The 14683-nt window shown below is 43.2% G+C and overlaps 1 protein-coding gene across 1 annotated transcript in view; it reads left to right on the top strand.

Annotated features, from left to right (window-relative positions):
* The window catches only part of LOC126473217 (uncharacterized), a 154738-nt gene that overhangs the window by 75771 nt on the left and 64284 nt on the right, over window positions 1-14683 (top strand). Inside the window, exons 8-9 of the mRNA XM_050100128.1 lie at window positions 4464-4692; window positions 8678-8817. Coding sequence (XP_049956085.1) covers window positions 4464-4692; window positions 8678-8817 — 369 coding nt within the window. The remainder of the gene's footprint in view (window positions 1-4463; window positions 4693-8677; window positions 8818-14683) is intronic.

Below are 14683 nucleotides of genomic sequence, written 5' to 3'. Positions count from 1 at the left end.
AAATAAATAATCCTTATTTTACCCCATTTTTATTCTGCCCCCTTTAAATGTGAAAAGCTATGTCATCATCTGCTATATTTTCACTCAATGGATCATCAACATCTACAGAAACTGCATATGATGATTGTTCTTTTCTTAAAACACTTTTTGAAGTTCTTTGTATTGTTTCCTTTGCTCTCCATCATGTGTTTTTAGTAGGTTTTCAAAATCTGTCAGTTTTAGTGATGCCACTTTGTGGAGATTACCTAGTGGGATGACCTCAGGGTTAATATTCACGACAGACCCCTTTCTGCTGGTGATGCAGTTCCAACAGCCTAAATCACTCATGTAGGTTTGTTCAGCTCAAACTAATATTTTTTTCTCTCTGTTTATATGTCACTTCAGAACTATCGTTTTGCAGTGAAAGTCTGGGAATGCCAGGATCCTATTTGCTTGAAAGAAGTATCGGGCTGTTTATTCCAGTCTTAACATTTGATAGTCATCTGCTGCTTTAAACGAGGTAGTAAAATTTGTGGCTATTTTTAGATGTTCCTTACTCCCAGGTTTAACTGTGTTGGACTTACGAAAGACCTGCTTTCCTCATCCTGTTCCCTGCCGTGGAAACACTTCTTTGCCACTATCCCCTCCAGCCAAAGGCACTCCAGTCCCTACATCGAACCGTGCCTGTCCCAATTCATACCATCATCAAATCATGACCCACCCACACACCCACCTAAGCAGCCCAGGTCACCTCCCAGGAATTCCTAACTCCCATCCTGACCTCACCAGCCTTCCCCAGTCTCTCCTTAAGACCAACAAACTTTCAACAGAAGAACAAACTGCCCTACACAATCTAAAAGCAGATCCGGACTTTATCATCCTCCCAACAGGCAAAGGTTCCACTACTCTTGTGATGTACCTATAACATGCCCGGGGGATACAATTGGTGGGGGACCCTTAAGCTGTTCTCACTTTGGCCATGCGCCCTGTCCTTACCACATACCTTCTACTCCTGCGGCGGTCATATTATTTCTGCTCCACACTGCTGCTGGCTTGCCTGAAATGAAGTATACAAATATGTGAGCGGGTTTAGGGTTGCCACTCAACACTAAACACAACACTGTCCTATGTCTGGTATGAATAATTATATTTGAGTCGATAAGAAAATCACAGGTTGCACTGATTACACTCTTTTCCCATCTGCAACATACTCTGAAGCTCTTCTTCCGCTGCTTCATGTTGCGATTGAGGTATTGCATAAGGCTGTACAAAAAATGGTTCACGCTCCTTCACTTGTCTTTATTATAAGAGGTTCACTTGAAAAAACCTGCCTGTACCTTCGCAGAACCCACATAAATTCTTCTATGATCTCATAGTCTTGATGTTCTAGTAACTGGAGTTTATGTTCAACAACAAGTTCAATGTCTTCTTTGCTGGTCTTGCCTTCCCATCTCCACTGCTTCTTGCTCAGAGCTCGCGAATCTCCTTGTGGTGCTAGTCGCAGATCAATATGACAGCATATCTTAGTCATTCTAACTAGTACTTTGACATTTATCCTCTCTTTAAAGGCATTTCATGGTCACGGTTGCCATGTAACACGCACGGGGGGTACAATTGGTGAGGGACCCTTAAATTGTTCTTCCTTTGACCGTGCACCCTGTGCACAACACATACCTGATACTCCCGTGACGATTATTTAATTTCTGCTCCACACAGCTGCTGGCTTGCCTGAAATTATGTATATAAATATGCTTGCGGGTTTAGGGGAGCCACTCAACACTAAACACAACACTGTCCTATGTTTGGTATGAATAATTATATTCAGAGACGATAAGGAAATCACAGGTTGCATTGATTACAATCTAAAACTTTTGTGTTGATGCCAGTTAATATTCTTGCTGATTTGATGTGAGGTCATAATTATCATTCCCTTATTAATGTACAGTATTCATGACGAAGTTAATGTCTGTCACTGTTGTACTTAATGCTGTTAGACGTATTTCAGTCTTACACTGGCCAAATAGATATACAGACAATGATGATGATTACCTGTCCATATTATCACTTGGATGAGCGTACCCGTAACCGACACAACGCAGGTGATTGTTGATGATGCAGAAGCCGAATGGTCAAACAAAAGTTCTTACGCTCATCACATACACACAGATATCTGGTACCAGTCCTTCTTGACACTTGTAATAATATAACACTGTTCATAAAAGTTAATTTACAATTCTCTGTTCTTTCTTGTACGAGCGTGTGCATAACTGCCGCTGCGCTGCTGATTGTTGCTGATGCGGAAACACGATGACCGAATGCACTTTCTCATGCTCACCACTAGCACTTGAATGCTTTCTTTGTGGTTAACTATATTACTGATTCACATTAGTTCATTCTCGGAGGCCGAACAAGGCGCGGATGATTGATTTATGTACAACATACAAACAGGTGGATACTCAAATATGTTATCGGCGGCACTGGTCATTTACGATTACTTCCTTATGCACTTTTCACTGAAAACCCACTTCCATATCTTATTACTTCATAGTTATAGCACTTGCATCCACACTTGAATTTCCATAATAACACCTTTCCCATGCAGAGCATGTAGGAAATCGTCCACGCAACCTGCCACTGATGATGCCTTTCAGAAAATAAAGGCGAAACGCGTATGGCACTAAAATTGTTTGATTCAGTTGCTGTCAGACAGTCCATAAGTAAAAATTATCAATATACCGAAATTGCCCAAAACCTAGCCTCCCACATTAAAGATACCAACCAGTTCCTGCACAGGTTCTCCATCATCCCCACAGCCTTATCTTCCGGATCCCTACTTGTCACTGTTGATGCAACCTCCCTATACACCAACATCCCTCATGCCCATCGCCTTGCTGCGATTGAACATTACTTCTCCCAACACCCAGCAGATTCCAGTCCCACCACATAAGTCCTCTTCCACCTAACCAACTGCATCCTAAGCAGTAACTGTTTCACCTTTGAAGGGAAAGTATACAGACCAATTCATGGCACAGCTGTGGGTACCCATATGGCACCCTCCTATGCCAACCTCCTATGTCAACCTTTTTATGGACAACCTAGAGGAAACATTCCTAGCTTCCAAAACCTCAAACCCCTGGTCTGATTCAAGTTTATTGATGACATCTTTATAATCTGGACCCAAGACAAGGACACCGTATCCTCATTCCTCCACAACCTCAACACCTCCTCTCTTATCCACTTCACCTTGTCCACCGCCACCCATTGAACCACCTTCCTAAATGTCGATCTCCTCCTCTCAGATAGCTCCATCCTCTCCTCGATCAAACCTACCAATCACAAACAGTACATGCACTTTGACAGCTGCCACCCTTTCCACACCCAAAAATCCCTCCCATACTCCCTGGCCACCCACGGTAGATACATGTGCAGTGATGAGAACTCCCTCACCCATTATACTGAAGGCCTCATAAAGCCTTTGCAGACAGGCAATACCCTCCAGACATAATTCACAAACAGATTTCTCATGCCATATTCTCACGCATACCTGATCCTCACATCCATCTTAAGAACTAACCAGAAAGAAGTGCCCTGCTTGTCATCCAATACCACCATGGACTGTAATGACTGAACCATTTCCGTCAGTGCTTTGATTACCTATCATAATGCCCTGAAATGAGGGATGTACTATCCCAGACACTTCCAACCCCTCCCAAAGTCCACAACATCCTAGTCCATCCCTATGCCACTCCATCCCCAATCCCTTGCCACATGGATCATACCCCTGTGCAAGACCCAGATGCAAGACCTGACCATCTACCCACCCAGCACCTCCTACTCCAGTCCTGTCATAGGCTTCTCCTACCTCATCAGAGGCTGGGCCACCTTTGAAAGCGGCCATGTTATATACCAGCTCTGCTGCACAGCAATGACAATGAACCAGCTGGCAACTAGAATGAATGGCCACCACCAAACTGTTGCCAAAAGCAAGGTGGGCCTCCCAGTGGCACAACATGCAGCAGAGCACAAGTAAGATTTCAATAGCTGCTTCACAGCCCACGCCATTTGGATCCTCCCCACCACCAACATCTTTTCTGAGCTACACTAATGGGAGCTATCCTTACAACACATCCTTCGCTCCCATAACCGTCCTGGCCTAAACCCAAGGTAAGTTGCTGCCCCCTTCCCCATACAATAGTGTGTGTGTGTGTGTGTGTGTGTGTGTGTGTAAGCTAGCCGAGCTCTGTACCTTGTGTTTTAAGTGCCTACTGACGATGCAGTGCTTCTGCCCCTTGATGAGTCGTCTCCTTTATTCATAAATAATTTGAAATGATATGTTAACTCTGTAGCATTTAATATCAAAGTTAATCCAGTACCTTTAAATCAATTTATAAGTAGGTGTTGGCAGTTAACATTTTGGCATAACCAAGATTTCAGTACTGTTACTACAGCAAACGATAATTGTGTCTCACATGCATCCCTCGCAGGCGCTCATCAATAGAGGCGCGAACCTCGACCCGGTCGGGAAGTGGACCAAGGTCGGGCTGGTGGTGTACTCATCCTCGGTGGCACTGGGAGCGACGCCTGAGTACCTGGCGGGCCACTACATGGTGCAAGGTGCGTCCAGCCTGCTACCCGTGATGGCACTCGCTCCCCAGGAGGGTGAGAGGGTGCTCGACATGTGTGCCGCACCTGGCGGCAAGGCCTCACACATAGGTGAGTCGCGGGCCAGGGGGCATGTTGTGAGGGTTCTCTGTGGTGCACCTGTGCTGTCGTACGTTTGTCCACAGTTTTTGCAGTTCTTGCTGTAGATCCCGTTATGATGTGCATATTTCATTAATGGTCTTGGAATCTCGAGTGTATTAACTCTATAATTTTTTCTGCATTGTAAGTTGCACACTGTCTTGAATCACATTTTATTGTTCTGTTTATTATGAAGCCCAGATCAGGACAAGAAAATATTTGCTTTTATGAACTTAATAATATACATTTCATGGATTTGGTGTAGATTAGAGCACGAACTGACTAGGGTCATACTATATGTTTCGAGCAACCTTTCATTACAATTGCAAATATAACAATGTAATATAAACAACATTATTGTAATCTGCAGACATGACACTATGTGTTGACCCATTGTAACGCCATTAACATTTATCACGTGGCAGCAGTACATATTTACAAACTGGCCAATATGGAAGTTTAGCTTTGACGGCGTGGTGTCATTGAATTGCTTTTCATAGAGGAAAGATTTGCATCAGAAATTCATCGCAGGCTTCAGTATTGATGTGGAGATACGGGTGTGGATGCTAGCAGTGTTAGGATAAATCCTTCAAATACAGGAAAACAAAAAGCCGAGATGAGTTTTGTAATGGTCGTCCTCAAACTGTCTCCTTAATATGCAGTGAGGGAAGAATTGACAAGCTCATCTGGGAAGACAAGTTTGTCGCTGTGAATGAAATCGTGACAAAACTTGGTACGGTGCAGCAAATCGTTCAAATGATTGTTGAAAAGTTTTTGGTTTCTGGAGTTATTGATCAAAGTCAGCACAACTCAGAAAAAAACTGTCACACAAAGTGTTCTTAGAGATTTCATAATGAAGGAGATGATCATTTGATGAGTATTGTGACATAAAATGAAACCAGATTTCATCTTTGCTGTGAAACAGAACACCAAAGTATGAAAAGGCGCCATTTATAACAGGTAAGGATTGTATCTTCTGGCTTGCAGAGAATTGCCTTTTGGTTGATTTTCATGAACCTGGGCAGCCGATAAATGCTGTCCAGTACACTTGTAGCTCCATTGTGCATTTACAATACACATTCTCAGATGAGAATCATTGTGCAGTGAGCTAATGCACGACTTCGCACTGAATGTATCACACTGAAGAAACTCAAGACATTTGGGTGGGAAAGTCTCCCCCACCATCCCTGCAGTCCTGAATCTGCATGTTTGACTACCCTGTTTTATGTACTGCGAAAGAATAGGTGTGAGGTTAACACTACATGACTCTGGAGGATGCTGAAAAAGCAGTATATTAGTGTCTTTGAGCGGTCGGAATGGCTTCTACTACAAGAGAATTGTGATCCTTCGAGAATGGTGGCAAAAGTTGGAATAAAGAGAGACTATATTGTAAAGTGACCGTAATGTCTGTAGATAAAATAATGTACATGGTTTGTCTCAAAAATAAAAGTAAATATTCATACCAATAAGTTGACTTTTCAGTTTTATTCTTGCAGAACCAGTCACAGAAACAGCAGTATTGAGAGTGCCAGATAAAAATTTAAATACACTGTTGAATTTCTACCTTTTTGGATTTTTTGAAATTCTTTCATTCACTGAAGGGGTAAAGAGATAATGGAATGAGTGGAATGAGAAGTAGCAACCACTTGCCAGATCTTTGAGTGGTACAAAAATGAGAAGTTGAACATAATAAATCAGCTTTCAAAGACTGACACACACAAGTAGAAAGAGATAGAAAGTTGACTAACAGTCAAAATTCAAATTTCTAGCATGTTACTAATACTGAGCAGTTGATAATCTTTTGTTCACAGATATAACTCAGTTCACAAGAATTGTGTGTGTGTGTGTGTGTGTGTGTGTGTGTGTGTGTGTGTGTGTGTGTGTGTGTGCGCGAGAGAGAGAGAGAGAGAGAGAGAGAGAGAGAGAGAGAGGGGGGGGGGGGGATATGCAAAGATATCCTCGGCCTTTTTAATTTTGCTGCATCTCTTACTAGAATGAGATTTTCACTCTGCAGCAGAGTGTACACTGATATGAAACTTCCTGGCAGATTAAAACTGTGTGCTGGACCGAGACTCGAACTCGGAACCTTTGCCTTTCACGGGAAAGTGATCTACCAACTGAGCTACCCAACCACGAGTCACAACCCATTCTGACAGCTTCAATTCTGCCAGTACCTCGTCTCCTACCTTCCAAACTTCACAGAAGCTCTTCTGCGAACCTTTCTTCCAGGAGTAGTAGTTCTGCAAGGTTCACAGAAGTGCTTCTGTGAAGTTAGGAAGGTAGGAGACGAGGTACTGGCAAAATTGAAGGTGTTAGGATAAGTTGTGAGTCGTGCTTGGGTAGCTCAAGGCAAAGATCCCAAGTTTGAGTCTCGGTCCAGCACACAGTTTTAACCTGCCAGGAAGTTTTGCATCTCTTACTGTTACCGAAAACTGTTAATTCTGGCCATCTCTCCCTCTCCCTATCCACCACCCTCTCCCCTCTCCAGCACCCTCTCCACCACCCTCTCCCCCCCCCCTCTCCCCCCCCCCCTCTCCACCAACCTCCACCCTCTCCCCCCCCCTCTCCACCACCCTCCACCCTCTCCACCACCCTCCCCACCACCCTCCACCCTCTCCCCCACCCTCCCCCCTCTTCCCCCTCTCCACCACCCTCCACCCTCTCCCCCCTCTCCACCACCCTCCCTCCTCTCCCCCCTCTCCACCACCCTCCCTCCTCTCCCCCCTCTCCACCACCCTCCCTCCTCTCCCCCTCTCCACCACCCTCCCCCTCTCCACACCCTCCCCCTCTCCACCACCCTCTCCACCACCCTCCACCCTCCCCCCTCTCCCCCCTCCCCCTCTCCCCCCTCTCCGCCACCCTCCCCCCTCTCCCCCACCCTCACCCTCTCCCTCGCCTCCCCCCACCTTCCTTGAAATGAAATGATTGTGTGAAAGCTTGTTCTGAGAGATAATTGTCTTGATTACAGAGAAAATTAGTTATTTTATTTCCTGTGCACCCATCACTGCCTTATTTAATACATGTGCCAAAAAAATCAGGATCTGAAAGACCTAAATCCTATCATCGTCATGAAATGCGAAAATAGTAGTGCGTGAGATGATCTCATTTTGAGGCATGATTTACGTTGGAGACATTAGTTAATGCACGTCAGGCCTGGAAGGAGAGGACACCTCTTCTCATTTTGCAAATATGGCTTTTGCTGATATAGTTTAGGGGATCTGCCTGTAAACCATGATGCTGGGATAACTGTGAGAAATGAAGAATGTGTTGAAGATTACTCTGTGATCATGTAACAAATCTGTATCCAAATGAATATGATTAAAGTGAATGATCATTTTCTTATAGGTGGGCAGACTTGACAAATTTGAGGAAAGGCGTGATGCCACCAGGCTGTATTTTAAAACTGTTCTTTACTTAGCACTACTAGTTTTAGGTATGGCCCATTTTCAAGTGCAGTAACGGATATGGACATGTTGTTCTCTCTGATTTTTATATGATGAGACGAGGATGATATGTCCACATATGTCAGAGATGCACTTGAAAATGGTCCATGAGTGATTTAAAATAGAATTAGAGATGTATATGATTCATACCTGCAAGTCTTAGGCAACACATGGTAAACAAGATCTCCACAACATGCAGTGTTACTTTGTCCACTCCTGTGTATGTCCTCTATACATCAAAGCAGATAATTGCACTTTACATCACTTGTCAACTGAACTGGCATTTTTAAATTTTGGTGTAGACTTTCTTTGTTTTTTCCATTGTAGTCTCTGAAGATGATCAGTGTATGACAAATATTGCTCTAGTTAAAAACATATTTTGTGATTGGTTCCAGAATAAATAAAAGAAGTGTGTTGCTCTCAGATTGCAGATTGTTGCTGAAAATGATACATTTAAGATGGTTTTGATTTTTATTCTCGTAGCCCAATGTAGGTGTTTGTTTTGTGTTTTGTAGCTGCTGTAATGAAGAATACTGGTGTATTATTTGCCAATGATGTCAACAAGGACCGGATACACGCTATTGTGGGCAATTTTCATCGCCTGGGTGTTATAAATGCGGTTATTTGCTCATATGATGGACGCAAGTTTCCCTCTGTAAGTACTTTATTGTTTTGTATAATTCCTTCAGTGTTCCTCATTGGTAGTACCCACAATCTGTAATTTTTTAAGTGAGGCATCATAATAGCTAACACACTGGACTGGTATTGAGGGACGCAGCACTCAAATCTTTATCCATAAATGATCATTAATGTTTTTCCATGGTTTCTCTAAATCATTGTAGGTGAATGTGGGAGTCTCCAAAGAAGCAAGTGGCTGTTATTTCCTCCTCCCACTCACTGGTCCAAGTGAGTTAACTTTAGCTTCAGTTACCTTAATGCCAACAGTTCTAACCCATTTCATCTTCCTCCTCCTCCTATCAACAATGCATGACGGATCATGTTGTGGATGTGCCTCCACCAATGGACATTCGTTCCTTTACATATTTGGAATGTTAACAATATGTGACATGTATATAATGGAAAATCTGGAGTGGAATACAATGTGAAAAGGACAGATTGCTCCTCATGACATAGACAAACACTGAGAGAGACTGCTAGATGTTAACAGTATTAGCAGAGGACAGTTTATTACTCACCGTAAAGATGATCCACTGAGTTGGAGACAGGCACAACAAAAAGACTGTTACACATTATAGCTTTCGGCCAAAGCCTCCTTCAGCCAGGAAAACATGATTAAATACACACAAGTAAGTGCACCTCTGCACATATGACCGCTACCAATGGCAGCTCTGACCAGAATGCAACTGTCATGTGAATATCAATCTGGAATGGGGCAGGGGAGGTGGAGGGATAGCAGGATATGTGTGGAGGGAGAGAAGAGCACTGTCTGACGGGGCATGCAGGAACTAGATGCTGGCCTGACAAGACTGCCAGGCGCAATGTCAGGAGGTGGGGTGTAGGGGAAAAATGGGGAGTGGAAAAGGAAAGCAGCAGTGAAGGGGGAAGGAGGACAAGTGCATTGGCAAAGGCCACACAATGAGGGTGAGGTGATGTAAAAGGGAGGAGGTGATAGGACAGAAGGGGGCAGAAACTGTTCATTGGAGGGTGTAGGAACAGTAGGTTACTGTAGGTTGAGGCTAGGAGTGGAAAAGTGCACAGTTTAGACAAGCAGCTGACAGAGGGGAGGATCCAGATGGCCTGGGTTGTGAAGCAGCCATTGAAATTGAGCACGTTATGTTCAGCTGCATGTTGCGCTACAGGTTGGTCTAATTTGCTCTTGGCCGCAGTTTGGCGGTGGACATTCATTCTGGTGGACAGCTAACATAACCTCCAATCCTTGCTTAAAGCCATGGACCCTTTCCAGAACCTTCACCCTGAATCCATTGCCCTCCTCACCCCTTTGACGTCCTGCACATTCACCTTCTACATGCTTCCCAAAAATTTAAAAACTTAACAATCCTTGATGCCTCATTATTAGGGACAGGAAAAATTAGTTTAAACAATAACACAATGAATAACGCAAATTCAGCAGTTTTTAAGAAAGTAATGTGAATTCGGCAGTAGTTAAGGAAGTAACGCAAAATCAGCGTTTTTCAACAATATATTTCTGTGTCCTCGTAAGAAGTGTCATAAATCTAATGATGTCAGGAACATATTTAATGTTGAAATGTTCCATGTTCAACCGTCGTACTACTTTTTGCAATTGTTAAATCACTAGTGGCCTTTCGACTATCGACTTTTGCGAGCATATACGAATGATCACTGTGTTAATTTCAATTATTTCTTTTGTAGTGTATGTGCCACAGTATGCCGTTTCAAAGCAATTTCGCATTGAAAATCTATCACACACACATCACAATGATGAAGCCTACAGTAACTGCTGACAAAAGGGTGCAAGAATTTAAATCGGTGGTTTATATGCTCCTGATAAGCTAACAGTGTTTTGTAAATTCTACAATGTCAGAGTTTCATGGGAGTGTAAAGATTCAACAGTGAAACATGCGCAGACCAAAAAACAAGTGTAAGTAGACCAGTTTGCCAATAAAGCGGTGGTCTACAATTAGCAGCAGCTTTAAAGCTGCAAAAAAGAAGAAGAGTGATTGTGAAAATCTGGCCCAAAGGACTGCGGAAACATTTTTGCAGGCCAACACTACATTCCACAAACTGGATACATCATTGATAAATAATTTTTTTCGCATTATTTAAAATATATGTATCACTTCACACCATTCTGGCCAAGCGCAGCAACAGTATACAAATATTAAAAATTGAAATAATAGTCTTTGTTGCAGGTACTTTATTGATGATGCGTTTCACGCGTCTAGTGCATCTTCAGGTCATTCTTGAGCTGTTGAGACCAGTTTCTGTAGTCTCCACAGCTCAAGAACGACATGAAGAAGTGCGAAACATGTCATCAATGTAATATCTGCAACATGCTGTTATTTTCATTTTTTACCTTTGGTACTTGTTTTTAAATAATTATTTGTGTCAAAGTTTTTTGTTAAAACAATTTTTCTGTACATTTCTCTCATGTTTGGCCCACCCTATCTTAGGAATAGTTACATTTCAACATAGCATTGAAAAATGGTTAAATGTGACGAAAATAGATAACTGATAATAGAAAAAGCTTGCCAGAAATAACACCGATAAATAACACCGAAAAGTGCAAAAATAATACTGATTTTGGCCATTAAATAACACCGATTTTTTCCTGTCCCTGCTCATTGTAGCTGGTTATGATGTCCCCACTGAAAGGATTTCACCCCTCATTGACCAATATTCCCAACCAATTGCCCTTAATCTAGCTTCCCACAACAAAGATACCAACCACTTCCTTTGTTGACTCTCCATCATCCACACTGCTTTACCCCCTGGTTCCCTACTGGTCACTGTTGATGCCACTTCCCTATACACCAACACCCCTCATGCTAATGGTCGTGCCACAATTGAGCACTACCTTTCCCAATGTCCTCCAGACTCCAAGCCCACTACCTCAATACTCGTTTACGTAACTAATTTTATCCTAACACATAACTACTACTTGTTTGAAGGGAAGGTATACAGACAAATCCACGGCACAACCACGTGCACCTGCATGGCACCCACATGATGCCCTCCTAAGCCAATCTGTTTACAGGCCATCTGGAGGATACTTTCCTAGTCTCTCAAAAACCGAAAGCCCTGGTCTGGTTCAGGTTATTTGACAATAAGTTTATGATTTGCGTATGGGGCTAAGACACCCTATCCTCATTCCTTCACATCTTCAACACTTTCTCTCCCATCCACGTCACCTGGTTGTCCTCAAGCCACCTTCCTAGACATTGACCTCCTCCTCAGTAATGGCTCCATCCACACCCCTTCCCAAATTAAACCCACTAACCACCAACAGTACCTGCATTTCGACAGGCGTCGACCCTTCCACACCAAAAGATATCTCCCTTACAGCCTGGCCACCTGGGGACAGCTTGTCTACAGTGACAAGAACTCCTTTCCCAGTCTGCTGAATATCTTACCAAACCCTTCACAGACAGGCACTATGACCCAAACCACCTCAGACAGATTTCTTGTGCTATTTCTCCACACTCCCCAAATCCTCGTACCATCCTGAAGAGCTAGCTGCGAAACGAGTGCCCCATTTGTCACTCAGTACCATCTCGGACTGAAACAGCTGAACCACATCCTTCGCCAGCACTTTATGTATCATCATGTCCTGAAATGAGGGACATCCTACCCAAGACCCTTCCCACCGCTCCTGAAGTGGTTTCCGGTCACCGACCCAATTTCCACATCCTACTCCAATCCTATGCCACTTCCAATCTCACCACCTTGCCTAAGGGATCGTATCCCTATGGAAGACCAAGTTCAAAGACCTGTCCAATCCAACCACCCAATACTTCCTATTAAATTGCTGTCATTGGCTTATCTTACACCATTAAAACCCCGGGCCACTTGTGAAAGCGACCATGTCATATACTACCTCTGCTGCAACCACTGCATTGTTTTTTATATTGGTATTAGGCCTACTACCAACCAGCTGTCCACCAGTATGAACGGCCACCGCCAAACTGTGGCCAAAGGCGAAGTAGAACACCTTATGGAACAACATACAGCTGAACATGACATTCTTCATTTCAGTGACTGCTTCACCACCTGGGCCATCCAGATTCTCCCCTCCACCACCAGCTTGTCTGAACTTCACAGATGGTGCTATCCTTATGACACATTCACCACTAACGAAATTATCCCAGTCTCAACACTTGATAACGCACTGACTCCATACCCTCTACCGAACAGTTTTTACCCTCTCTGTCCCATTGCCTCCTTCCTATTTGTGTCCCCCACCTTCATTATGTGGTGTCCTCTGCCAATGCACCCACCTGTATTTCTCCTTCCCTGCTCCACACCTTCTCCATTCCCTATTTTTCTCCCCACAGCCCACCTCTAGATACTGCGCCTGACACTCACATCGGGCCGCCACCTAGTTTTGCACATTCTGCCAGACAGTGCTCTTCCCCATCCCATCCTAGCCTGCTATTCACGTGACAGTCGCATTCTGGTCGGAGCTACCAGTGATAGCAGTCATTTGTGCACAAGGTGGGCTTGCTTGTGTGAATGTGTGTTCATTTTCTTTGCTGAAGGAGGCTTTGGCCAAAAGCTATAATGTGTAACAGTCTTTTTGTTGCACCTGTATGCAATGGAACAGGTCACGTCTGCGATACGAGTAGTAATCTTTCCTTTTCCTAATACTGTTGACATTCCAACCTGAAGTTTCCACTGCGAGATATTATTGAGGTATCAGACTTAGTCCTTATCTAACGTGGACAAAACGAAACTTACATACATTCTCACATGCACATCTCAGACACACATGGCGCCTGTCATCTCCGGGCGCTAAGGCCTGTGTCGGACTTTTGTACCTGGAGACGACAGGCCCTTTGTGTGTGTGTGTGTGTGTGTGTGTGTGTGTGTGTGTGTGTGTGTGTTTTCCACTATGTGGTGAGTTGCAGCCTATCTTTTCTATGTTTGTGTTTTATGAAAGGTGTATAAAAGCACATGTCAGAAACTTTATGGATTTATTCTTGACATCAAAACATTACAAAAAGTTCATATGAACACGGGTCTGAGAATCCTTCTTTAGGGGGGTATGAAAAGACATTATTTTTGCCACAAAAATGGCACATTTACGAAACATATTTACATTTACCAAAATTACTAGAAGAGACCACCATCTGCTTCCATACATCCCCCGAACCTGTGTTCCAATGGTGTTCTGTATTTGGTCATTTCCATGTTGGATACACTCCCTCAGAACATTAATATTTAGTAGGGGAGTTAAAAGCACCAAGGCTTTTAGATGTCTGTAAAGGAACAGGAAAAATCACTTGGATACAAGTCTGGTGATTGGCCAGGCCATGAAATGGATCCCCCTTAAACAATCCACCTGTTCAGAAACTTCTTATTTAGTTACTGGTAAACTATTTATGTAAAGCGAGGTGAATCATTTTTGTGCGTAAATAGTATTTGTTGTAAAGTGTCCAGAGGTACAACATGAAGTAAATTAAGTGTTTGATATCTGAGAAACTGTAGATATGTTTTTCCAGTAACACTGTGTGGAATGAAGTAGGCGCCAATGAGACAATAATGAATGATTCAATATCACACCTTAAGGCCGAGCTTCTGTCGTACTTTGTGAGAGTTTTTCATAGGCCCATACATGTTTGTTACAGTAGTTGAAGATCACATTGCGAGAAGAATGTACATGCTAAGAACTGCGGAAATATAGTACACTGCCCTAATATGTGTTGACAGAAAGTTATTCTTGGCTGAAAGTGTGTCTCATTTAATCCTTGCTCCCGTTGAAGACACAGGTACAGAAGATTTTCATGCAGTATTTCCAAATTGCCTTGTGATTAATGCATTCCTGTCTCACAATTTGCCTGGTATGAGTTAATGAAGTTTCA

The sequence above is a fragment of the Schistocerca serialis genome, chromosome 4 (genome assembly GCF_023864345.2).
Source record: "Schistocerca serialis cubense isolate TAMUIC-IGC-003099 chromosome 4, iqSchSeri2.2, whole genome shotgun sequence".
Lineage (NCBI taxonomy): Eukaryota > Metazoa > Arthropoda > Insecta > Orthoptera > Acrididae > Schistocerca > Schistocerca serialis.
Note: the sequence above shows the minus strand (reverse complement) of the source record. Positions and strands in the feature narration are given on the sequence as shown.